A 27,388-nucleotide genomic window follows, 5' to 3' on the forward strand; every position below is an offset into this window, starting at 1 on the left:
AAATTGAAATCAAACCTTGGTTCTTAGAAGAATTTGTGAAAACTTGACAGATTGGTGATGGATGTTTGCGATGGCTGAGGCGATGGTGATTTGCGACGGGGTGAGGCATTTGGGGTTGGCTGTGGGGTGTGATGGCTCTGTTTGCAGAAATGAGTTGTACGATGGGGATTGCAGAAATGAGTTGTGCGATGGGGATTGCAGAGATGAGTTGTGCGATGACTCTGTTTCAGAGGGGATATGGTGTGTAGTGGAGCTTGTTGTAAGTCTGATGGGGTGTGTCTGCAAGAGAAGGGAATTTTCAATGGGATGGGGCTTGGTATGGGATGGGGTTGGGTTTGATATCAGATGGGGTGTGTCTGAAAAAGAAGGGGGTTTTCGATGGGTGGTATATGATATGGGATGGGGTTTACATAGTAAGTTAGGGAATGGGGTTCATGAGGGCAATTTAGGAAGAAAAATGGGATATAGTGAGTAATTTGAAATTTTATTAAAATACAGTGGGGTGTAAAGAGATTATGAGATGCAAAAAGCAAATAATGGTTCATATAGAATTTCCCTTAAAAAAAGGAAAAAGAAATAAACAAAAAGCGCCATAGCCTACAACTAACATGTCATTTTCGATTTTCCTACTTCGCAACGAAAATTACTCCAAAAAAATTTCCATTTCATTTTTGCCGCCTTTCACTTGCCGTCGATCTGTGCTACAAGTCACCGGTGAGCGCACGCTGTTTAACCTGTGCACCCCGCCTAGGGCAAAGGACTTGCGGTCATCCTCTGCTTCTTCACTTCACTCTACTCTGCAACTCTCTGTGAAGCTCATGAATTGAATTGGCAGCTCTGACTGGTAAGTCCAGTCGCTCTTTCTTCTCCAATGTTTGCCTTGAATTCAGAAGCAATATAGTTTGAAACCCTAGAACTAACTCTGAGCTTTGATTATCTTTTTGTTTTTCGTTATTGAAGCTAATTTAATTTCATAGGGTGCATATACAGTTAGGGGATAGCTAGGGTTCGAGTTCAAAGAGAACTCATTTGTCTCTTCTCCCTCCCTATTTTCACTCGAAGACAAAATTTGATATGCATAGAGGTTCGACCCAAGATGTTTGTGCTTTAGCCCTATTGAAATGCTCTTGTTGTTTTGAGCATACGAGCTAGCTCATTTCTGTCTTCTCGTGGATCTGAACTTTTTGAGCAAAATTATTTGGGATAGTGGCAAACTACTTCCACTGAGCATTGTTTGGCCCTTTTGGGTTTGAATTGATAATTCCCAATTTTGAAGCAATTACTTCTAGATTGCGGTACAAGTACTTCCACAATGCTAATTATGAAGCCTCTAACTTAGGCTTTCTAATTTGGATAGCAGTTTTAAGTGTATGCATGTTTGTGCGTGTGTGCGTGGGTGCGTCTGTCTTTTGAATGCAATAACATCCCCTATTGATTCTAGTTTCCAGTAATGATTGCTTTAGGTTCATTAATATTCTGGTCTGTGGCCAGAGGGGAATCCTGGAGTTGTCCAATCCTGGCAACCAAATGCCCTTATTAGTATATGGCAGTCTCTGATAGCTTTTCTTTTACATTTTCTCACAGAGGTTGGTGAGCTGGTCATTTCAACATGTATATAAAGCAGGTGAGTTTTGGTCATAGGTGGAGTGCTTTTACCTTGCTTTTAGAGCTTTATCTAATATTTTATTGATATTTGGGGCTCTGGAATTAGGTTATAATTGAAGGATTTAAGAGCTACAGAGAACAAGTTGCTACTGAGGCCTTCAGCCCAAAAGTTAATTGTGTTGGTACTGATTTCTTTCCATGCAATTGCTTCTGATGGTTTTTGTTTTGAATTTCTACTGGTAGTGTTCTCTTTGTTTGCGAAATTTGTATGTTAAAAAAGCTTATCATATTCTCTTTTTATATAGATGATTGGAATACTCTTTGTAAGATGGATAGAACAATGCAATTAAAACGGTTTAAAGTATCGAATTACAAGTCAATGATTTGCCATATTTCCATTTGTTTGGTTAGTATAGTGATGGACATTATATGAAGATGTGCTTAAGTATCTTATCTAGGTTCTTAAATTTTGTGATGTTAAACAATGGGTGTAAGTTGGAATATCTAGTTTGACATCTTGTTACTTCTACATCACTTTTTTTGGTTTGAATGGCTCAATTGCATAATAGAAGCTACCCCTCTCCTTCATTCAACCATTCCCATTCTCTGTTTGAAGTCTTCTTTTACACATTATTTATTTGGTTTTATTTCAAACAGTAACCTTATTTTGTCATGTATTATGGGTTTTTTTTTTAACTTATGAAATAAAGCAATATCAGACCAGAGGTTCAATTCTCCTTACTGGGAGTCTTGTGTGGTGTGTGGGCAAATCTTATTTGTATCGAGAGATCATACTGCAAATTTTAATTTGTATAGTTCATTCATTTTTTACCTTTCCATTTCTTCTTCTAAAAGTATGTCTATAAGTAGATTTTCTTCACTGAAATAAAGTCAATGATATTTCTGTATCTGACTTTGCTTCTTTTGTAACGGTGTGCTCTATTATGTTCGCTAATAAAATTCCATATATATTTCAACGATGTTTACTGCAGTTGGTGCCAATGGGTCGGGAAAGACGAATTTCTTCCATGGTAAGTAGCAAGTACTGAATGATTGTTGCAGTTGTTTTATCCTTTGGTTGATAGTTTTGTCTGGAGCTGTTAACATTTGTTCTTTGACATTTTGTTGGATTCGAAACATTTTCTTTTTGTAGCAATTCGGTTTGTACTAAGTGACCTTTTCCAAAACCTTCGGAGCGAGGATAGACATGCTCTACTCCATGTATGTCTCTCTAAATGCTTTTTTTTTTTGGGAAGCTATTGTGTTCAATCATTTGCTTAATGAACAATTTTTGTTGCAATATATGCCATGATTGAACAGGAAGGGGCAGGTCACCAAGTATTATCTGCGTTTGTGGAGATTGTCTTTGATAATGCTGACAATCGAATCCCGGTAATATTTTTTGATTGCATCTTTAAAGTCTGTTTCTGTTAACTTATTTTTCCCTAGTCATAAAATTATGTTTCATACCAAATACTTTTGTTTTTCGCTTGTGGTAGGGGTTCCCCCTTTTGCCCTTTTTTTCCTCGCAACATTTCATGAGCTTGATGTTTATTTCCTGAGAAGAATTGCAGTTTCCTCTCACCCCCCAACCCCTCCTTCTCCCTCTTCCTTCCCTGCATCCCTCTACTTCTTGCCCTCTACATGTATGCGTTTGTCTTTTGCCTTGTGGAAATAGGAACTTTACAGAGAGATGCTACCCTCTAGTGTGGCTTATGGTCATTCAACCAAACATACATCACTTTCAGAGTTAGTTGAGTCTTATGACATATTTTTTTGTGTGGGGTAGATGTGCTTCTGTGATGCCAAATCATGTTTTTCTTCCCCTTGTTGCATGGGTTGTGTAGATGCTCATGATAGGAGGACCATAATGTGCTTGCACTTGCAGCAAATGGTTTTTCTTTAAATATAAATCATGTTTTCATGTTTTCCAAAAGATTTTGGAGCGACAAAGTGACTAGGGTTTACTCTTCGGTCTCTGCTAGGTGGATTCAGTCTTGGTTGATGCTATTATGTGGATAAAGCCTTGATTTTATCAAGGTTTAGGGATGTAAGGGATACTATGTCTCTATCTTTGAGAAAGATTTTTCCAAGATATTAAATCTTATCTGTAATAGTTTAGCATACTTGTGTAAGGAACGAAAACCTTGGTTTGCTTTCATTAGTCTAATCTAGTCATGCTTATTACTTTCTTTTCTATCGGTAAATTGGGGAAAGATTGCACCAGTTAGTTGAGGTGAAAAGGCAAGAAAGAAGAATGTAGTCCCAGGTCTAGGTGGATTCAATGACCGGTTTTCTTTCTATATTTTCTTTTGGCATGTTCGTGACTTGTGTGAACAATCCCGTGCCCTAGGCAAGTCATAACATGCCTATGTCAGCAAGGTTTTTTGGAAAAGGATATATAGAATTATTATTTGTTTAACTGCTTGATTTTTCTTTTTAACTGTATGTCAAATTAGGGCTGTTAATTTTTGGTTTAACTTTTGGTATTGGCAGTTAAAATACATAGCAATCTTTGGATTAGCAATATATGACTCATGTTGAAAGTGAAGTAATGCCAAAACAAGTAGTGGTATTTCTTGGCAAAACGTGTCATGCTGCATGGGCAAAACGAAATCGATCCCAGACATCTGTAGGTCCTCAGCCTTAAAGCCGTGAAAAGTCCTCCATTGTCCTTCCAACCAAACGACCAAAACGCAAACATCTTAAAACTGTGACAACATTTATTTTTTAATATTATTTTCTATTTCAGTTATTTTATTGGGTGCTTTGGTCTCTACAGAATTTTGGGAAACTGTCTTTTGCAACTTTTTCTAATTGGAGGGCTTCCGTTTTTTAGAAAGTTCCTATTTAAGTAATATTTTTTTTTTCTGTGGAAAAGGAAAACAAAAAGTGAGGATGAAGTTTGTTTGTGACAGCATTTAATACACGGACCATGTGTGTTCTGCCACCTTTGTGACTATCTGGACTATTTGGCCATTTTTTTTAAATTTTGGGAGGAAATGATTTTATTTTATTTTCTTAGTGGGTCCTATTATAAGATCATTGTACCTGGGGGAGAAAGGGATTTAAGCAGGGGACCTTATGGAGAACCAATGTGAGGTTCGATTTAGGTGGTCGATGTAAAAGTATGGCTTTGAATAGTGCACGCCTAATTTTTTTGTTTGTTTTGTTTGTTTTTTTTTTCTTCTGTTTCTTCTTATGACTGTGTTTCTCTCTTAGTGTAGTTTTGATGTGTTGGTTCCGTGTTTAATTTTTGTTTTAGCAGTGGAGTCCTTGTTCACTATTTTTGTGTCTTTGTTATATTTAATGAAAGTTTTGTTTCCCAAACAAAGGTGGCCATGTAATTAAACCACTTGTTTGGCTTATTTGTCCACACTCGAGGGGAGTGTTAAGAATATTAAATTCCCACCTCGGGCATTCTAAGCTTTGCATCTTGATCTTTAAATTGATGAGCCTCTCCATAGTTTCCAATTGGTTTTAGGTCCAACTTTTACGGTTTTCAAATGACCTCTGTTTCTGTTGCTGTTTTATGTGTGTCCCAGTACACACACACACACACACACACACACACGGATCTTGCATGCTTGCTTGTATTGACTATCATTTTTTTGCACAGTTACAGCTTACTTCTCCACGTATTTAACACCAATTGAGGCCACACACACATACACACACACACACACACACTCACACACACACACACACACAGATCTTGCATGCTTGCTTGTATTGACTATGATTTTTTTGCACGGTTCCAGCTTACTTCTCCACGTATTTAACACCAATTGAGGCATTTGGATTAATTTCTTATATGGGTTATACTTATTTTCACTTTTGCAACACTTCTTGGTAGGTTGATAAGGAGGAAGTGCGTTTGCGAAGAACCATTGGTTTGAAGAAGGATGAGTATTTCTTGGATGGAAAACACATCACGTGAGTGTATATATTTATGCGAAAATACTGAATGCTGTCTATTACGTATTTTGATTAATTAACCCTTTTCTATGGTTTCTGTTATGGAATATAACCCTCATTTCAGGAAAACCGAGGTCATGAATTTGCTGGAAAGTGCTGGGTTCTCTCGCTCCAATCCTTATTATGTTGTGCAGCAAGGAAAGGTACAATTTTTCTAGTTGTTTGGACATCATTGTTATTACCTGGGAAAAAAAAACTTCATTGCTATTGTTTTAGTAATAGTATGCTTGAGGATTGACTTTTTTGTTGTTTTTTTGTTTTGACATTTTGTGGACGGTTTCATAGATAGCATCATTGACACTGATGAAAGACTCTGAACGGCTGGATTTACTGAAGGAAATTGGTGGCACTCGGGTGTATGAGGAGAGACGTCGAGAAAGTTTGAAAATTATGCAGGAAACTGGCAAGTCCTTAAAGGATTGGTTGTTTATGTTTATTATACTTGTTTTCTTACAACTTTTTTACTTTGGTAATCAGGAAACAAAAGAAGGCAGATAATTCAAGTTGTTCAGTACTTGGACGAGAGATTAAAGGAATTGGATGAAGAGAAAGAGGAACTGAGAAAGTATCAGCAACTTGACAAGCAGCGAAAATCTTTGGAATACACTATTTATGACAAGGAACTTCAGGATGCTCGCCAAAAACTGGCAGAGGTTAGTAAGTGTTAGACACCAGGCCATATAAAAGATTTGCATCACTTTTGTTTAAATTGCATTTGATAAGTGTTTTTTTCTTTTGTTTATTATTGTAAACTCTGTTTGTGGATCATAATTGGGTAGCATATGGAATTGAATGCGATTTCATGCATCGATAGTAGAATAGAAGAAAAAGGTGATCAAGGCCCTCACTCTTTTTTGTGCTTGTTTCTTGTTATTGTTGTATGGGGAGATAAATGCACGTTGAGTCCTGTTTACAAGAAAGATTGGAAGGACTATAGTTTACATAGTGGAATGACTGTATATTTATAAGTTGTAATGTGGATGAAAATATATATGATCAAACGTTAGTATGTTTACCATCCTCTTCTTTGCCCCGCTGGGGTTTTTAATATATTCTACGTTTCTAGTGAAAAAAATAAAGATGGTACTCTTCAAGTTATGGTAAACATACAAGTATTTATTTACTGATTGTCCACAACTATTACATTCACTCGCACCCTTTGTACAGTTTTATTCTTCTAAACAAATTTATGCATTTTGCAACTGCGGATATGTTTGATGTTCAGTGCTTGTCTGAATCACAAGTGGTTATCTCTGCGGTGTTTGTGCTTCTCAATGACAATTCTCACTCTACATCTTTTAGAGTTGGGCAATGGCGTTTTGATAGTTATTCTGCTTAGGAAGTTTGAATAATAAATAAAAAAGGGAAAAAAGCTCCAGTTTTATGGTAATAAAGTAATTTGAATGAAAGTGCCTCAATATAAACTGTACATATATATCTCGGGTCCAAAATTTCTCCCTGTGTGCTAAGACGCATGCACAACGCTGACCTTTATGCCTAAACCTATATACATTTTGCCTTGATTCAGGTAGAAGATGCTCGAAACAAGGTTTCTGAAACGTCAACGAAGATGTATAATAGTGTGCTGGATGCCCATGAAAAGTCCAAGGACTTGGACAAGATTATGAAGGATCTGACTAAAGAGCTTCAAGCTTTATCTAAAGAGAAAGAAGCAATAGAAAAACAAAGAACAGAAGCAATAAAGAAGCATACAGAGCTTGAGCTTGATGTGAAAGATTTGCAGGAGAAGATATCTGGAAACTTCGGAGCCAAAGTAATATTCAAATTATGCCCTCTGCAGAGGGGTGTTTTCTTTTTTGTTTTTTTGTGCCTTTTTTTTTTTTTTGGGTGTGTTTCCAGTGATATGACAGACATGAATGCTGCATTTACATGTTTGCAGGGAGATGCTGTAAGACAGTTGCAGACTCTGCAGAAAGAAATTCAGGATTCAATGGATGAGCTTGAGAAAATGAATCCTCTGTATGAGGATCAAGTCATGAAGGAAAAGGAGATCACAAAAGGGTATGTATATGGTATATTAGATACTAGGAAAATCAACATAGTAGTGCGTTATGGTTCTGTTTCATCCCACTTCAATAGTTCTCAAAAAATATTCATGTGTAGGTTGTACAAAGAAGTTCATTTGTTCATCTAGTCTTTCTACTCCGGAGTAGTTAGTCTAGTGGAAAATTTTAAACTATAAAGGCGATTAGCAATTGGAACGTATTTCTTAGGAATAGGGCTGTTTTAGGTTACTGGTGGTGGAGATTTCCTGTCAAGCAGGATTTATTGTGGTACTTTGTTATTCAAAAGTAAGGTTGGTTTGCAGTATAGTGGGTCTGATTCTAGGATTGTCAGTGAGATTTGTTTCATAGTCCTTGGAAATTCATTTCTCAGGATTTCCTTCTTCTAGGGCAAGAATCTAAGGTTAGTATCGATCAATAAATTGGAACAACTTCGTAAGTATATTTTCGATATATTAAATTTCAAATTAATGTTGGAATTGGTAAAACTCTTTCGATCAAATCAAAAGTAGAGTGTATTACATATCCGATTGGACCGACACTGCGATTAATCAAGGCAAAGACCTAGATGCCATGAGTTTTTAGATAAATTGTAAAGCAAGTCTGTCCAAATACTGGAATATGTTCGGACCATATGAGGAGTCTTTGGCGGAGGTGCTAGAATATTATCTCACAATTGGTTCTTTTGGCATATAGAATAATGGAACGTGAGAAGCAGCTTAGCATACTTTATCAAAAACAAGGTCGTGCCACCCAGTTTTCAAGTAAAGCTGCTCGTGACAAATGGCTCCAAAAGGAAATTGATGATCTCGAGCGAGTTCTTTCTTCAAATTTGGCACAGGTATGCTGGCTTCTTTTTTAAGTATATAATGCACCTTAAATGTCATGTCAGGGGTGTAGTTCGAGTACTCCATCTGGCACTTTAGTATGTCTTGTTTAATTCCAACTACTAGAAATAGAACTGTATGCATTCTATTCCTGGCTATTGTAAAAATTCCTCTCAGATGATTCTGAATTAAAAACACCTTCCAGCTGAGGATTTCTTTTTTAAATTGTTCATATTTTTTTTAGATTCTTATGTATAAGGATTTAATTAATATCCTCTTTTCTTGGATTCGAATGTTTCACTTTGAATTGACCGTCATTTCTCAAAACTTTTTTTTGGAATAAGACGCATTTGAAACCACCAGGTTGCCTACCCCAGATCCACTATTCTCTTGAGAATATGAACCCATATCCCATTTAACCAAATGCTCCTTGCTCTGTTCACCAAAACCTTCCTACGAAAAGCCTTTATTATCCAATTTCTTAGCACCTTTGCTGGGAATCCGAAAAGAGAAAGGTAATTGGCACATTGCTTAAGACTGGTTAAATCAAAACCACCCTTCTCTAGACCGAAACACTGTTGTCTAACGTTTCAACCTCTTCTCAATTTTCACCACAACCAGATCCTGGAAATTAACTGCATGTGGATTACCACCTAGCGGAAGCCAAAATGTTTCATAGGCCAGCGAACTTTGGCAGTTGTGTTTTAGACTTTTAGTTAATCTTTTCCGATTTGCTTTTGTGTTTCTTATCTGTGATGTTGTTTGTGTGGTTTGATGGTTGCCTGGGAGTTTTCTTGTATCATTTGTTGTTCTGCTTTGTTTAGACTGCTTTGTTTGGGTGTTTAGCCTCGTGGCTTCTGGTTCACTTTGCTGATTTGGAATGTGACTTGACATTCCTCCTTCCACATCTGATGTCCTTGTGCTTAAGTTTCTAGTTGCTTTGCTTTATTTGCAGCATTTATAAACTATTCTAAATTGCATACTGTATTATTTTTACCTAATTTCTACTTAATTTATTTCTCACTCTTATATGTTCCAGGAGCAAAAACTTCAGGATGAAATTAAACGGCTTAATACTGAGTTGAGCGAGCGGGATGCCTACATTGAGTCTCGAAGAAGAGAGATTGCTACTTTTGAATCTCTCATCTCTCAGTCACATGCAGGGTTCAATCATCATAAGTCACAGAGGGACAAGTTGCAGGATGAGCGCAAGTATGAGTCTTTTGTATTTAATATTTGAGATGAATTTGTCATAGTCATTCCAATATGATTGTTTTTCTTTGCTTCTCGTCTTAGGTCCCTGTGGAGGAATGAAACTGAACTTTCTGCTGAAATTGAGAAGCTGAGAACCGAAGTTGAGAAGGCTGAAAAGAGCCTGGATCATGCGACTCCTGGTGTGAGTAATCTTGACCTTTTGTAACTTCCGGTGTGCTAAACATGGTTGTCTTGTTGATATATGAGCCCAAGTAACAGTAATTCTGAAAGTGTGTCTTTTGATACACATGTCATGGATGGTATGTCCAGAGCATAACTTTTCTATATTTGTTTATGTGTGCTGTTTGCTGACGAACAGTATGATGTTGATGGCTTTTGGCAAATTTTTATTGTGGCTCCCTTCTGAGTTCTAAGTTGTAACGAGAGAGCGCAAATAACTACTTATAAAGTTGTAAGGAAGAAAGGGCGAGGTGCAGATGTTGATTTAAATGTAATGTGGTTTTGAAGAAATGGGAGAAGTGAGCTAAGCATAGCATAAGATTTTCAACGTATACTGTAATTAAGCATAGCATGTGTATGAAAGTTAAAAGAATTAAAAAATTCAAAGCGCCAATAGATGTTTAAACATAAACCCTTAAAAAAATTATCTTCTAACTAGGATATTTTCATATCATCTTCTGGGGGATCACAAGACAACAGAAGTCTCATTCCAAATCCCACTAAGCAATTTTTTTCTCCATATCTTTTTGAGTTTTCCTTAAGGGATGGGGGCAAAGGTGTTGAATAAAATGAGTCAAAGAGGCAGTATAGTTCCTAAGCTAAGGGGCAAGGCAACATGCCTTTACATTGAGAAATTCCCACATCATCCACTGTGCTAGACATGATTTCTTCTGAGAGTAAACAAAATTCTATTAATGAAAAGAAAATGACAATGTGTGTTTAGAGTGAAGTCTATAATGATGTGAAGAATGTCATTCTTCCCCGTTTACCTCCTCCTCATTATCTTAATTACAGCTCGAGACTATTGAAGTGGTGCTGATAGACTAGAATGCATAAAATAATGAATAATATTAACAAGTAGAAAAAATCATATCGGGGTCAACCAAGGGATTAATTGGAAAAGTAAATATTTACTCTGATTTACGAATAACTATTTTGGTTCCTGGATGAAGTTGCGAACATAATACATAGTCTAATTATTAGAGCATCAATATTCCTAGCTGACCCTTCATTATAGTTAAAATTGGGATATGATGCAGAACTGTTTCTGAACCTCATGGATCCATGAGATTTAGTTATCTTCAGGCTTAAAGTTTATTTTGTGTGAAAGTGCACAAAAGAATCTTGAGTTGTTTTTCTATGTTAAACAGTGCCAAAAGAATGTTGATCTGCTTTATGATTCAACTTGTTTTGTTCATTGTGTTGTGATTGTGTATTACATCATGATTATATCTTTTTATTGGTGCATCTTGAAATTATGAGAGCTTCTTCTTATCTCTTTTCACTGTATAAATAGTTGGATGAAGTACTATATCTAACATTTCACTTTTCCCTTCTGCCATCGTGTGTAATACTTTCAGGATGTCAGGAGAGGGCTAAATTCTGTTCGTAAGATTTGCAGAGAGTATAAAATTCCTGGGGTATTTGGCCCAATTATTGAGTTGCTTGATTGCGATGAAAAGTTTTTTACTGCTGTTGAAGTAACTGCTGGGAACAGGTGCTCAAAGTTTCATAAGCGTTCTATCCCCATTCTCTTAGCTGTTGCCATATTACTGAATGGTGTTATGATCTGTTAGCTATTGCCTTCCTCGTTGCCTTCCAGTTGTTCTCTTATTGATTTCTGTTCTTTCTGAACAGCTTGTTTCACGTTGTGGTTGAAAATGATGAAATATCAACACAGATAATTAGGCACCTTAATTCATTGAAGGGTGGACGAGTTACGTTTATCCCCCTAAATAGGGTGAAGGCTCCACGGGTAATTTATCCACAGAATTCAGATGTGGTTCCTCTGTTAAAGAAGTTAAAGTTTGCTCCAAACTATAACCCAGCATTTGCCCAGGTTAGCTTCGACCTGAATTATCTTGTAAAATCATTGGTTAGTGTTGGGTCCATGTCTGGTTGGTGATATCATTTTGGTAGTTGAGATGTGTGTTTGTTAGAAGTTATGTGGTTAAATCCTTGGTTGTAGAACCACAAATTTTGCATTCTGCTTCAAGGGTGGATCTTTGTTTATTGTGTTGTTCCTCTATTGTTTAGTATATTTTTAATCAAGTGAAACAGCTGTGCTACTCAACAAAAGGGGGCCAAAAGGAACCTATTATACATTTTAAAATGTAGTGTATCTATGAACTCTTAAGTAACTACCTCTGCTACCTATATTTCTGACACTGAACCATTAAAAGAGACGACTAAAAGCGTGTAATTATTTAACCGCATAACAGTACTGGTGCATTTGGGTGGAGAAAATAAACTTGGGATTTAGACATATGAAATAACTTATATTTATTGACTTGTTTGGGTTCATGTACCAGGAAAGTCAGATATTCAATGTGAAACCTAGATATTTAACTGCAAAACAATTAGTGGTTATTGCTCTTGTTTTTATGCTTTCTACATTGAACCTAGATTTTTGGAATGTGGTCTCACTTTTGGTGAATCAGTATCATGCTTTACATAGATGAAAGGTTTAAAGTTGGATTTCAATACCTTCTGAAGTGGGTTCACCTTAAGATTATGCTAGGCATGATGGCTTACTATATCTGTTTCAATGTTACAATTAGTGGTAATACTTCTAACAATGTTAAGAATGACCTTTCATCATAATATGTTCTTATCTCTCTTAGGTATTTGCAAGAACAGTTGTTTGTCGAGATCTGGATGTGGCTACAAAGGTTGCTCGTACCGATGGTCTAGACTGCATTACTTTGGAAGGTTTAAGATAGAGCTACAGATTCTCTCTGCATTATCTGTTGCACAATATTGTAATTATTAGTTATAAATCTTGACAAATCACCACTTATTCTCTAACAGGTGATCAAGTCAGCAAGAAGGGTGGTATGACAGGAGGGTTTTATGACCATAGACGTTCAAAATTGAAGTTTATGTGTACAATCATACAGAACACAAAATCTATCAACATGAAGGAAGAAGAACTGGAGAAAATTAGATTTATGCTTCAAGATATCCTTTTGAAAAATTATTTAATATGTATGCAAAGCAGTAAATTTTTCCATTCTAGCCTTCTAATTTACTTCTCATTTCTTTCTTAGTAATCTAATCTTTATGTTTCCTACAAAAAGAAGTCCTTGTTTTTACTAAATTTACCTCACAGATAGACCAGAAAATTACAGATCTCGTAACTGAACAGCAGAAAATTGATGCTAAGCGAGCCCACGACAAATCAGAACTAGAACAGCTTAAGCAGGACATTGCCAATGCTGATAAGCAGAAAATTTTGATTTCTAAAGCTCTTGGGAATAAGGTAATTTTGATATTTGAGATGACATCACCTGCGGTGCCTAGGGGAGCTTATATTCTTCTCTCTTGATTGTAGGAAAAATCACTTGCTGATGTGCGGAGTCAAATTGATCAGCTTAGAGCCAGTATGGCCATGAAGAGGGCTGAAATGGGCACAGATCTCATTGATCATTTAACTCCAGTGGAGAAGGATCTTCTCTCAAGATTAAACCCTGAAATAGCAGATCTTAAAGAGAAGCTTATTTCATGCAAGACAGATCGTATTGAGGTTAGTGAAATATAGTTAATTGATTTTTAGAGTATTCCACTGTATCCGTGTTCTGATCTGAATATTTTATTCTACTCTCTTCATTTGCATCTCATAGACTGAGTCAAGAAAGGCAGAGCTTGAGACTAATTTAACCACAAACCTTAAGAGGCGTAAGCAAGAACTAGAGGCCATAATCTCTACCATGGAGACTGACAATTTGCATGGTGAAGCTGAAATTAAGAGTCAGGAACTGAATGATGCTAGATTGTTGGTTGAAGATTTAACAGAGCAGCTCAGAAGTGAGGGCGTTGATCTGCTGTTTTGAATTTCCAGTTTTGAAATTTTAAGTTTTGCTCCTGTTTTTTTAATACAGTTTTGTTCATCAGGAGTTTCTGAAAGCATAGATGGCCAGTCAAAGCAACTCAGGAGGATCAAAGATGAAAAGACTAAGTTAAAGGTAAAAGTGATTATATTGTTAGATTCTAAATGCATGTTGCTGCTGCTAAGACGATCACTTGTGAACGCAGAATTTGGAAGACAACTATGAGAGGACTCTTCAGGATGAAGCCAAAGAGCTAGAGCAACTTTTGAGTAAAAGAAATATGTTTCTTGCTAAACAAGAAGAATACTCAAAGAAAATCAGGGAATTGGGTCCATTGTCTTCAGATGCTTTTGAAACGTATTGCTTCTGTCCATACTTTGAATTATTTTACCTAACAATTAATATTAATATTTTATGCACACACTATCTGGAATTTGTTCAGGTCTCCAAATTCTCATAAATCTATTTGGGTATTTTGTGGTTTTGTTATTTGTTGATACCATTTGCACCCTTTAGATTTTTTTACCACTTCTGCCAAGATTTGAACCTAAAAAACTATTTCCACCACCTGTTACTTGAGCCAGAGCTGTTATGTTTGGATCCTTTTGGCTATTAATCTGTAACTCAACCTCTATTATGAAAGTTCATAATTGATGCATGATGTTGGCTAGGTTCTTTTTTTTTTTTTTTTCCTTCTTACGTCAAGATGTAACAGTCGGGTAGGTTGGTATTTATTTGTTCTCTTCTACTGGAAAATGGTAGGTATAAGCGAAGGAGTATCAAAGAATTGCATAAAATGCTGCACAGATGCAATGAGCAGCTGCAACAATTTAGTCATGTCAACAAGAAAGCACTTGATCAATATGTAAATTTTACAGAACAACGAGAAGAACTCCAGAAAAGGCAAGCTGAGCTGGATGCGGGTGATGAGGTATCAAGCTGTGAGATCTGTTGTATTGAGTTGGTGTTTTCATTAAATGGTTGGCTAAGATTTGGTTATTTTGACATGACTTCTTCGAATTTTGCAGAAAATTGGAGAACTTATACAGGTTTTGGATCAAAGGAAGGATGAATCAATAGAACGTACTTTTAAAGGTGTTGCTAGGCACTTTCGAGAAGTTTTCTCAGAACTTGTGCAAGGTGGCCATGGTTACCTTGTTATGATGAAGAAAAAGGTTTAGTGTTGGACTGGATTCTTTATAGTTAATCATAAGATGTGTGGACTTAGCTTGATGCTTTGTGTTTATTGGTTCAGCATCTGCTGAAGGAATATATTATTTATATAGCTGTTAGATGAGTGGCCTGAGATGTTTGACACTCAGACCCATCTAAGTGTTCTTTTAGAAAATTATTTTTGGTTTCCGTTAACAAGAACATAATAAACGTTTCCCATTCTATTAATTTTCATCAAAAGAGGAGAGGCATAACTAGATTGAGTATCTAGGTATCGTCTTCTTGAAAGTTATTTATTTTAAATGCTTAGATAAGATTCATATGATTTTACTTGAATATGTGTATTGTATCCACAGGATGGTCACCAAGGTGATGATGATCAGGATGAGGATGGACCACGTGAAGCGGATTTAGAGGGAAGAGTTGAGAAATATATTGGTGTAAAAGTGAAGGCACGTATTTTCTGCAGTTTCCTTTGCTAAAAACTAATGCCTCCACTATTGTTTGTCCAAGCTATTCAGATTTGAGGGTTTAGATGTGCCCTCGGTATAAAGTGGGGTAAAAGATCTCCCTGAGGTATCCAAAAAACAAAAATTAGAAAAAAGAAAAGAAAAGAAAAGAATGGGCAAGTAGAATTTGTAATTTAATAATTTATAAGTGGGATTTGAGGGTCTACATGTGCCTTTGGGGATAAGTGGGGTAAAATATCTCCCTGAGTTATTAAATAAAATAAAAAAAGTGGCAAGCAAAACTTGTAGCTGAATTATTGATAATTTACTTAGAAAAATGATGTGCTCCTTTTGTGAGACTGCAAGTAAACCCAGCCTTACAATACTGTCAAATTTTACAAAATAGATGTTATGATGTTTTCAGTTGAAGGTTGTAAATGCTTTTTGAATTGCTCCTTTTTGGTTCCTTGTGGCAGGTTTCTTTTACCGGACAAGGGGAAACTCAGTCGATGAAGCAGTTGTCTGGGGGTCAGAAAACTGTTGTTGCGCTAACGCTTATCTTTGCCATCCAGCGATGTGATCCTGCTCCCTTTTATCTTTTTGATGAAATAGACGCAGCACTGGATCCTCAATACCGAACAGCTGTTGGAAGTATCCTTTATGTCGGTTTCTTGTTCTTTGTTGTGTTTTGTTGCTTTCTCACAATATTAAATTGTTTTTCACTGTCATTCAAGTATAATATATGCCACAGAAGCATTCATATGCCAGCCAAGAAGTGTCTCCATGTTGGTCCAATGTGTGTCTCCATTTGTAGTTGTAATTGTCAACCTCCTTTCCAACGATTAATCTGCATAAATGGTTATTGCTTTATGGGTAGCAAGTTTGTCTATTTGCTTGCATGTGTCTTCATAATTATGATTTATTCGTGAGGGTTGTATGAAAAAGAAAATATAAGACTTCTATGTAATTTGATTGGATATTTGGTGTATTGAGTTCTAGATGACAGGATTAATTTGAAATACAGTTTCTGTTAACTGTCGGTGCCTTGTGACCGTCTTCTGTGAGTGTTTGTTCATTTGCATATGACGATATTTGGCTTTTTCCATATTCAGAATGCTAATTTTTTTCGATGCAGGTAATGGGTGCCTTCTTTTCTTATCTTTTTTATATTTTGTTGTTGGAAATTTTACCGTCATAGGAGTTCCTTAATTACCTGTTGATAGATATGATCCGGCGCCTGGCAGACATGGCAAATACTCAATTTATAACCACAACATTCCGGCCAGAGCTTGTGAAAGTTTCTGACAAAATATATGGTGTTGAACATAAAAACAGGGTGAGCCGTGTCAACGTTGTCTCGAAGGAAGATGCATTGGACTTCATCGAGCATGACCAGTCTCACAATGCAGAGTAAAGGTTAGGACAAGTTTTGCATGTACATTTCATTGGTATTTCAAGAAGTTGATTAGGTTATTTTGGGTACATGCTACAATTCCTGAGTTTTAAAAACAAAAACATAGACAAGAAAATAAGACCTTGAGTTCTTTTGTAATTGTTTGCACTTAGTAAAGTAGGCTTGCAGCCGGTCTGTCATTTTATTCTTATATGACCTGTTTCAGGATCTGAATTTTTTTTTTTTTTGGGGTCCCTCCAGCAAGGCTCGATAAAGAACGATGGATCAATTTGCATTTTGTTAAATTTACACACTGATAGTGGAGTCAGATCTTGTACAAAGTAGGTTTTGCTGCTGTAGATGCTGAACCACTAGCGTTATCCATTTGCCGTTTGTTGTATAAGATTGCATTACTCTTTAAGTATGAACCATGGGCACATAATACTTGTAAACCATGGATGCCACTTTGAACCTGAGAAATTGGATTCTGTTGTTGGTACATATTATATAATCTAAAGGAAATTCAGGTTTACATGATGTTTCTGATTTTGTTTGCATTCTCCTTGGAAAGCTTTACAAGATGTTTCAACAACCCTAGTTGGTAAAATGTGTTTGGACACTATTTATTTTTGTCCCTGATTCTAGCACAACCAACTCATATGAAACGTTGAATTACAGATGTACGTTGCTGCACAAAATAAATCATGCAAATTCATTTGAGCACGTTTGTGCAAGCATATATATGTATGTATATATATAAGTGAATGACGATTAATAAAAATTGTTCCTGATTAATTTTGACCTAGTTGGTAAATGATCAAGTGAAACAAAAAGTTTGAATCTCTGATAAAAAAAAGTAAGTAGTAGTCCTGATTATTCAGGAATTTAATCGAATCATATATCGTAATCTCATATTTCCTGCTGTTCTCCAAGATTTGACAACGAGGTGAAGAAATAGATTCATCATTCTACTCCAATCGATTCCTAAAGGAGGGAAAAGAGGGTTAGAGTTAGCAGAGGGGGAAAATGAAGGGTGTGTATGTAATCTTTGTAGCTTGAGTGTTCCTCCACAATGAGATGTGGCTTATTGAAGCTCAGTTCGTCCCCTAATAACTTCATGAGAAATACTTCTGTCGCCAACTTGGCAAAACCTGCATTCAGAGTCCGAGTAAAGCAAAGCAAAGGCCATACAGATGAGACAGGGAGGATATATAGTGATCACTGGGTAAGGGATAAGCCATAGCACTACCCTAAAACCTCCATGCTCATGACGAAATGTACTGCTAGCTCCAACCAGCCCCCGACATTCTTCCGGGAAGATGGCAAGCTCCATTAAAATCTAGTATCTAGTTTGTAGTAGAGAGCTCTATGAGGTGCCCTAGTTAGTAGCTAGTGCCACCCTACTGCTTGAGTTAAGAGCTAAAAACTCGTTAAGTTGATCACAAGGCCAATATATGGCCAAACCCTCTACCACTGCAAACCGAAGTTACCGTTGGGCCATAGCCACACCCAGCAATAAAAGCAAATTAACCCATCTCCCTCTCAATCTAATTCCCTAAACGTTAGTGACTTGAGTAAGCTTTAATTCATTGGGAACCATCATGATTCTCATTTTGATTCCAGAAGGTTTGTACGAGCAATTTGATGGAAATGTCTGATTCTGATTCTTTGTCTGATTCTGATTCTTTCTTTTAAATTATTTCTGACTCTCTTTCCTTGACTTTCCTCCGTTGGGGTTTTTTTAACGGCAAAATTTTAACGAGGCCACATTTTTGCATCCTTTTCATTACTACTTGTTTTCGTTTTCTGTTGAACGAAGTTCTTTCCTTTTGATAAAAAAAAAAACAAAAAACCAAGACACATTGGAGTCATGGGAGTTGAAAGACCTGAGTGCAAAAACTCCAGATATGCAAATAAGCAATAACAAAGTAATACCAAAAAAACAAAACGAAAGGAATTTCCAAAATTGTATGGCTGAGCCATTCTGCCAATCACCACCAGCTTATTGGCATGAAATGAGAAGACAAGAAAGAGAGAGGATATAATAACACTACTAATTCGCCCGACCTGGCTTAGCGCCATTATTAACCGGCTGCGTTGTAAGTCCAAAACCAAAGGGAAACAGGGGATCATAATTTTTTTCACCAAAATTCATAGGGAGCTGATCTACTCTCCTGAACCAAGTCCTAGGAAGCTTTCCAGTGAATCCATAATCACCATACAGAACATCAGCCACTCCTTGGCCTTCAGTTCCAGGCAACCATGCAGCCACGAGAGCATCCATCGACGAAAGGTAGGGCTCAATCACAACTGGACGGCCGGATACTACAATAACAACACACTTGACCGCGCCACATACGTTGGTGATAATGCTTGGACCTGGTTCTGCAATTGTCAAATTTACGCTGTCCCCTTTTGTCTCAGCGTAAGGAAGCTCACCAACAGCAACTACGGCGTAATCAAACTTGTTTGCCTTGACAAAATTTGGGTCAGGATTTAAACTGAAGACAATTTCTGTGGTCTCGTTCACTGCACTTGCTATGGCACCTAGGATGGTGGTTCCTGTTTCAAAAACAGGATCATGAGTTTTTTTTTTTTTTAAAGTATTTGAAAACTTTATTCACACTCCGAAAAAGTCACCGTGCAATCTTTCTGTATCACACAAATGAGAGAGTGAACCATGAACAGAATTTAGAGACACAGAGCAGAAATATATAGATGTGTAAATATATATACCAACAGTGTGGTTGTTGCCACTAACTCCCTGCCAAGTAAGACTCCAACCACCACATTGATAGCCCAAATTGTTGGCATGAGTTCCAGCAACTAAAATCCTGTTGGCCTTTTTAGGGAGTGGCAGCAATGGTGCAGTTGGTGTTTTGCCATTCTTCAAAAGGACAAGTGACTTCCTTACAGCTTCCCTTCCCAAATCTCTGTGCTCCTGGATTTGATCATAAACAACATTCATTTTAGGACCTCAATAAAATTATGTTATTGGTTTCATTTTTCTAACTCTAAGCACAAAATTCTTTTTAGAAGCTCCAGTGTGAGTGATCAAAACCTGGCATCCAAGCCGGGGAATATATTCATAACTAGACATGGGTTTTTCAAACAGACCCATCATGAACTTGACTGACAGAATTCTCCTAACTGCATCATCGATACGACTCATGGGAATACGTTTGTTGTTCACATGTTCAGTTAGAAACTTGACGAAGTCTATATAATTGTAGGGAAGCATGATCTGTAAAACATTACAATGCAGTTCCAGTATCAGAAGAGTGCTCTCTTTTTTATTAGGTTTTTTCTTTGCATTGATAAGATAGCAACCGACCATGTCTAGACCAGCTTGAATACTAAGAAGGACTGAGTTAGAATAATTTGTAAAGGGGGGATTGCTTATTTTGTCAACACCCAGCCAGTCAGAGATGACAATGCCCTGAAAATTAAGAACACCAGCACGGTAGTTAGTGCTTCATTCGTGTCAATTTATCGAATCTCATTCTATAGTAGTCTCACAACAATTTGAACTGAAGAGTGTTCTTGACAAGTTTGGATAAATGAAACATTGCCACATCATTTTGGTGATCAAAATTCGATGCATAAATTTGTTAACCATAGTTCTCTTCGAATTTTAATGAACTTTACCGTTGCTCTGTACCTTAAACTTAAGGGTGTCCTTGAGATATTTGGTGACGAGGTCATAGTTAGCGTGCATCTTCACTCCGTTCCAGCTGGAGTAGGACACCATGACAGTGGCTACACCCTTGGCTATGGCTTCGGGATAACCAGGCATGTGAATGTTCAACAATCCTTGCCAATCAATGACAGTGTCATTCTCATTGATGCCCTTGGTAGTGCCGCCGTCACCCACATAGTGTTTTGCAGAGCCCGCTACCTTATCCCTACATATATTTCATAAAGAAAAACTTTACGGAGAGAAGAAAGGTAAGAATGAGTAAAACATTTGTGACATTAAAAAGTTCATCATCTAAACACACATATCAGTTTTACTTACGTTCCACCGACGTAAGGAACGCCCTTTGGTGAACCAGCTGGAATTTCACCTTGCAATCCGATTACGAAATCAGTCATTTGTTTAACGATATTCGGATCCTCGCTAAAACTCTCATAACATCTACCCCATCTCGGATCTCTGCAGACCTATTCATTGTATACATCAAATAAGCTCCAAGATTTTTTTTTTCTTTCAAGTAGTCTGGGAATGGGATAAAGACCATTCCATGCTTCAATTACTAGAAAACCATTGCAACTTCTCTCTAAATTAATTGTTCAATGAATGGAAATCATACTGAAACACATGGTGCAAATGAATACTGAATGCCAGTAGCTCTAACTTCAAGAGCAGTTGCAGCGCCAATTCTCTTCACAAGTTCTGGATCCCTGAAATTGTCATATACAATTCGAAACATCATTACTAGCACAAGCGATGAGGGAGGATGGGAAAATGAGCCAGGATTTACATAGGTAAGGATTCAATTCTCAAAGCCATTTTGATTATACTTGTCATCAATGTTTTTTAATTTTCCTTCTATTGGTTTTGGGTGTGGATGCATCAAAGAATCACTTGCCTGGTAGCTCCAAGTCCAACATTATGCGGGAACATTGTGGCCTTGTAAACGTTATTGTGGCCATGAACTGCATCAATGCCATATATCATAGGGATTCCAAGCCGGCTTGCAAGTGACCAGTTCTGAAACTTGTTAATCATGTCTATCCAATCCCGCGCAGTAGCCTGCGTTCGCGGCACACTCTCTCCACCACTCAGTACACTGCCTATATTGTACTCTTTCATGACCTTGGCTGTGATATTTCCACGGTCTACTTGCGCCATCTGGCCAAGCTTTTCTTTTAGTGTCATCCGGGCTAGAAGGTCCTCTACGCGAACATGGATTTTCTCTTTAGGGTTCTTGTATTTCATGTGCTGTGCTTTTATTTTTACTTTTGTCCCTTCTGCACAGCAGCAAAGGCACACAAGTCCCACTAAGAGGACTAATGAATTTGTCATCATCCTTGGAATCTCTCTATTTAAACCTGTAGAAGTAAACATACTGAATTTCCTGATGTAAACAAAAAAGTTATCAAGGTATACCACAGAAGGAGAAGAAAGGTATTTCTGGTTTTATTAAAGGGAGAAAAAGACATCCTCCCTTTAAATCAAATATTGCTAGTGAGAATTCCATTCACTAACTTAAGGCCAAATGGAGGAACCTATGTAAAATATCTCCATGCGAACACCGATACAGGATGAGCAAAGCTGTTCTGGACACACTCAAACAGATCAACTTTAATTTCTTCTCATGCATTGACAGAACTCTAAAAGAAATTTATAGTAAATAACAACATTCCTTTTTATTTGAAAATAATAGAACTTACGAAAAAAACGATTGATCATGGGAGCATCAGCCTAGAGAAAGGAATTCACAGAATGGATGAACTAATGTAAAACAGTACGTGAACTACACAAAATGTAACACTGGCTAATGAGGTGGTATATTTATAAGAATTTATAAGTGGAATGACCCAAAATAGCAAAGATATTAATATTTAAGGCTTTACTTGTAAGAAGGAGCTACTTGCGGTCCTCCCATACATTCCTCAGTCCCCGTAGGAGTGGGCAAGTACATTCTATTTCTACTTACATAATTATTTTCATAGAATTTGAGGTTGTTTGAAATAAATAAAGGGCAACGAAAAGAACGTTAACTAAATAATAGAAGAAACTCTGTCAACAAGAAAGCAGTTGACGACCAATATGTCAATATTATACTAAATAACCGACTAAAAAACGCAACCTGAACTAGATGCAGCTCATGAGTTAAGGATCAAGGGAAGCATGAATGAATAGAAGGTGTTAACTTCTAGGAACTTTCGATAAGTTTTCTCTGAACTTGTGGAAGAGGGTGATGAAGAACCTTTGCTCTTATTAAAACAGTATGATCAGCTCTCTTGTACACTCAGATCCTGTATATATAGACCGTCCTTATCAATGTCATGTTCTCATATTCAAGAAAATGCTATATATATATATATCTGTATATATAGATGGTTGTTATTATAGCAATTTCTTGAAGCACCGTGTTCGTCTATTTTGTTAGTCCCAATTAAATGCCTTCATAATTTTCAATTTTCTTGAAAAATCGTTGGGAACCTTAAAGGGTGTTCCTGAAAGAAATCATTTGAGGAATCCCTCAATAAAAAGGATAATAGTAGCATTGACTTTATAGAACCTTCGTAGTAAACACCTCACCTCACCTCACCTCACCTAATTGTTTGTAGTATTCAACTCTTTGCAAATAGGGTATTTTTCTAAGAATTGATGAGCAGTCGTGTGTATATATGGTATGCGGGTTTCTTCCAACAAGTAACTGCTCTCAATCTCATCGCTTAATTAGCGCCAATACTAATAAATATGGCGGGGCTTCACAGATATGAGTTTTAACTTGAGGCAGTAAAGGTGGAGGAGGACAAGGTGAACATGAGTGCTAAGCGTACGGACAACCCGTTCAGGAAAAAACCTACCTCCCTTCCTCGTTTAGGATTACGTAGAGCTCCATCGCCTGATTCTTACAGAAATGGACCCTCGTTTGGGATTCCACGTTCTCATACAACATCCCTTTCATCATCACCTCCCGATTAGAGTACATACATCTCCAACTATATATGATTCAATTGAGATCCCACAAATATTTATGTGTATGGATATATAGTAACGTTTAAGCACTTACTATTTAGTAGTTAATATGCGTTGATCACTTATTTTACCTCATTTTACAATTTATCTCATGATTTGAACATTTTATTTTTTAGTGCTGCTAAACGAACTCTAAAATTAACAAAGTACACCATATGGTCTAAGTACACCCTAATATTTTAATCAAAATGTAAAATTAACTAAGTACACATTATCTAACTACCAAAAATACCCATGGTACACCCTAATCCTAAACGAGGTTTCTCTTTTTACATGAATTCGTGTCCTCTTTTCATATTTTGGATTTGCATCAAAAATTTTAATTTAGTACGCCACTGTAATCCTTCAATTCAAAGCTTGATTCTTGTAAATTCTTGTGACTCTCCACTTGAAGCAGGAACCAAGTTTGAACGCTGCCTGATTCTTAATTCTAATTTCAAGTTGAATAATGTTGGTCGTTTCATCACCACTGTCACAAATTTCTGATATGTCAGTGACTTGTTGGGGCTTTCTTCCCAAGTTGATACGTCCAATGATATGCTAGTCTATTTGGTGGTGTTGCAATTGTTTACACCATAATCAACCAAGCATATCCAGCCTCAAAACAACTAGCACCAAGGCAGACACCCTTTCTCCCCTGCCGAAGGAAGACACTCTTCCGAGGTGCTAGACACCGCCAAGCTCCCGATCACAAACTCTTGACTCTGAACCTAATCTCTAAGACACGTGTCACCTCCAAAGCGACTTGTACTAAGTCTCACATCGAAACTTTGTGCAAACCTCCCACTTTCACTTCCCTATAAATAGGGAACAGTACCCAAGTAAAAAGGGTAACTTCTCTCTCACTTTTACTATTACTCGGCCAATTTTACCACCCTTAGCTGATTAAGCATTGGAGAGCCCTCGGCCAGCACCACATCCATGTCCGAAGCTTAACGATTGCTTCTCCTACTTTGTCTTCTGCAAGCTCTTCCCTTATCGAAGGTCCTCAGCTTCCCTACTACTAAAGACAACCTCCTTTTCTCTAAGTTGACCTCCCAAAAAGAGTATCAATAGTTTTGCGCTGTCTGTGGGAATCGACTACTGAATCTCATTTTTCTCTACTAGCCCAAATGACTCCTTCTCCCATTAGGCCTCGTCGCCTCTTTTACACCCCACACTCTGCTATGCCGACCAAGGATAGCCATGATACTCAAAGCACCATACCCTAGCAGGGGTACCTCCCAAAGGAAACCTTCAGCAGATGTCAATCTCAAGCAAAGGTAGAGCTCCTCCGCACTGGCCGCCAAGATGTCAGAGAAATATGAACATCTCCATACCAAAAATGTCGAGCTAGAGTATGACTACCGCACGCTGAAGTGTAATTGGGAGAGGACTCAGCCCATGGCTCCCAACGTGACTTCACCCAGGATGCTGAGCATATCCAGCCAAACCAGCCAGTGCACTCCCGCCATAGTGCCCCAGTCCAGTCTAGGCTCAGCAAGGGTAAAGGCCCTCTTCATCCGGAACGACCAAGTCACGGCTCCTTCACATCTCCCCGCCAAAGGACCGGCTCTTTGAACCGATGAAGGTCTACAGAGATTGCAGAGACCGTCTCTTGGACTATCAGCAAAACCCTATTCCTATCCCCGTTATTCTCCAAGACCCAAGGGTGACACACCCAAGCCCCCACAAAGCCTACCCACCTACCCTGGAAAAAGTGTAGGGACTTAGACGACGAAAAATTATCATTCAAAAGACTGGGAAAATTATCACACCGCGTTAGAAGATTAGGAAACTTACTCAACTCTGCCAATCCAAACCCTGGCCTTTAACATCAGACCTTCCTCATGCCAACTTGGACATGAGGCTTCTTCGAGAAGGTTCGACGTATGGAGAGGAGCGACACTGCACTTTCAGCCCATCTGGGTGAAGCCATAACCTGGGCCCTTTACCAATGTATCCTCAATTATCACTAGAAAAGGATATTAAGCCACCAGTATCGCTTCTACACCGCACGAGAATCCTCTCACCCATATCCACTCATTCCAGTCGCTTCAGATGCAAGGGCCTTAGTGACGAAGCATGTGCCTCATCTTACCTTCCACCCTCAGCGTTGCGGCCTTGAATTGGTTCTACAGGCTGAACCCTCGCACCATTAACTCATTTGACAGTCTAAAGCAAACCTTCCTAGACCATTTCATGATTCAGATTGATCGCATGTGCTCCGCAGACGACTTGTACATGCTTCGGTAGGGTCTTAGTGAGTATGTAGCCCGCTTCAGCCACAACTACTCTTGTTGCCCAGAGACTGACGATCGCACTGCCTTCGATGCTTTCAAGAGTGGCCTCCGCAAGTCCAACTTCAAGTACCTGTTTACAGAACCCTTGGAACACATATCTTGAGCTAATGAAGCAGGCAGTTCATGCCAACGCTGAGTACTTCAATTCCAAGTGTGGCTCAACCACCTGCACACAAAGACCTTTGGTGATCCTCCACCGCTTCGGTACCCACCTCAGCCCCACCTCAATATTCCTCCCAGACACCAAGTACCTGGGTGCCCAGCACCCAAAAGGAAGGATAGCTACCACCTACCTTCAGCAGTAGCAAATGGGGCAAACATGGCAACCACCACCAGCCCAACGGAAGCAACCCTCTCAGGACAAGTGATCGTGCCCTACTCCCCTTCACACCCAAGCCTAGGTTTGAGGTCTTTATCACCCTGAACACTACCTATGAGAATGTCCTGGTGCATGAGGCACTTATCATACCCAAGCCTCCCTCCTGAAGACCGTCCAACAAGCCTATGCCAAACATAGGTGTCTTCTACCATTTTCATCAGTTCAGTGGCCATGATATCGAATCTTGTGTTGCCTTGTGCAACATCATTGAAGGACTTATTCGTGAAGCGAAGCTGGATAAATATGTGCACAACCTCCCACCCTTACCTAACCCTCACCAAAGGCAGATTAACATGATCTCCACCATCAGTGGTGGTCCTACCATGGCTAGAACCTCCAACAACTCCATCAAACACTATGTCCGTTCTTCTTATGCGCACCAGGTCTTCAGATTGAGCACGGAAGCCTGCTAAGACCCAAAAACTAGGCTGGGCCCCCATCACCTTTTGTGAGAAGGAAGAACGTGGTATCATTCTCCCACATGACGACCCACTCATTATCCGCGCAGACATTTCTAACTTTGATGTTGGACATATTCTAGTGGACACTAGCAGCTCGGTCAGTGTGATGTTTGTCTGATGCTTTCAATGAGCTCCAGTCATCACACTTGTTAGACCGAAGCATCACATCCCTTGTGAGCTTCTCTGGTGATGTTGTCTAGCCTATTGGCAGCATCCATCTCCCTATCTCTATTGGTTCAAGACCTCACGGGCGATCACTACTCCCTTCCTTATTGTCGAACGCCCCACACTTACAATGTCATCCTTAGGCGCCCTGCCTTGGCATAGCCAGCTTTCTTGTAATGTTCATCATTTGTTTCTTGCACTAAGTTTGTAGCAATCCCTAGGTTTTTGTAACCAAAAAAAAAAAAAAAAAAGGCAATCATGCGGGTTTTAAAATTTCAAACTAGTGCCAAATCTGTGCAGATTGGTTCGGTTCAGTTTTCAAACGAATAGTCAAGAAAATAAAGAAAACAATCATAGCAAATCGGACTGGCCTGTCATTCATCTAGTTTTCTCCGTCTCCCGGTCTCAACGCCCAGCCCTAGCAGGCTAGTAGCACATGATGATGATGGTATCTTATCATGTTCATCCACTGGTATTTTAGATCTGAGCATGAAGTGAATTCATCATTGGACTTCGAAATTGGGGGCAGATATAGAATAGAAGATTTGGACTTCGAAATTGGGGGCAGATATAGAATAGAAGATTAGTTCCATGCATTTGCAATTGCGCATACATGAAAGGTTACATACTATTTTTACATGAGGAGACTGAAACGAAATAAATAAAGTTTTTT

The 27,388-nt window shown here is 38.2% G+C and overlaps 2 protein-coding genes across 2 annotated transcripts; one reads left to right on the plus strand and one right to left on the minus strand.

The window, feature by feature from the left end:
• The first annotated feature begins 601 nt into the window (after positions 1-601).
• LOC103329941 (structural maintenance of chromosomes protein 3) lies at positions 602-17,250 on the plus strand. Its single transcript, XM_008232474.3, has 30 exons — positions 602-844; positions 1,585-1,624; positions 1,712-1,787; positions 2,598-2,636; positions 2,759-2,826; positions 2,926-2,997; positions 5,462-5,541; positions 5,648-5,726; positions 5,869-5,986; positions 6,061-6,236; positions 7,112-7,357; positions 7,484-7,605; positions 8,304-8,448; positions 9,474-9,646; positions 9,731-9,830; positions 11,230-11,366; positions 11,507-11,708; positions 12,493-12,580; positions 12,680-12,829; positions 12,979-13,130; positions 13,203-13,394; positions 13,492-13,675; positions 13,763-13,833; positions 13,904-14,055; positions 14,461-14,629; positions 14,727-14,873; positions 15,228-15,323; positions 15,797-15,971; positions 16,544-16,736; positions 16,975-17,250. The coding sequence occupies exons 2-29, from the start codon at positions 1,610-1,612 to the stop codon at positions 16,732-16,734; spliced, it is 3,615 nt and encodes a 1,204-aa protein (XP_008230696.2). The 5' UTR covers positions 602-844; positions 1,585-1,609; the 3' UTR covers positions 16,735-16,736; positions 16,975-17,250.
• A 1,358-nt stretch (positions 17,251-18,608) lies between these two features.
• Positions 18,609-21,742, minus strand: LOC148914348 (uncharacterized). The gene is made up of 8 exons (XM_089043698.1): positions 21,306-21,742; positions 21,027-21,117; positions 20,732-20,877; positions 20,375-20,618; positions 20,048-20,152; positions 19,775-19,957; positions 19,450-19,654; positions 18,609-19,275 (listed from the first exon to the last, which is right to left on the minus strand). Exons 1-8 carry the CDS (start codon positions 21,740-21,742, stop codon positions 18,767-18,769), a joined length of 1,920 nt encoding a protein of 639 aa, XP_088899824.1. The 3' UTR covers positions 18,609-18,766.
• Between the last annotated feature and the right edge of the window lie 5,646 nt (positions 21,743-27,388).

The sequence above is a fragment of the Prunus mume genome, unplaced genomic scaffold (assembly GCF_029339155.1).
Source record: "Prunus mume cultivar Tortuosa unplaced genomic scaffold, ASM2933915v1 scaffold18, whole genome shotgun sequence".
Lineage (NCBI taxonomy): Eukaryota > Viridiplantae > Streptophyta > Magnoliopsida > Rosales > Rosaceae > Prunus > Prunus mume.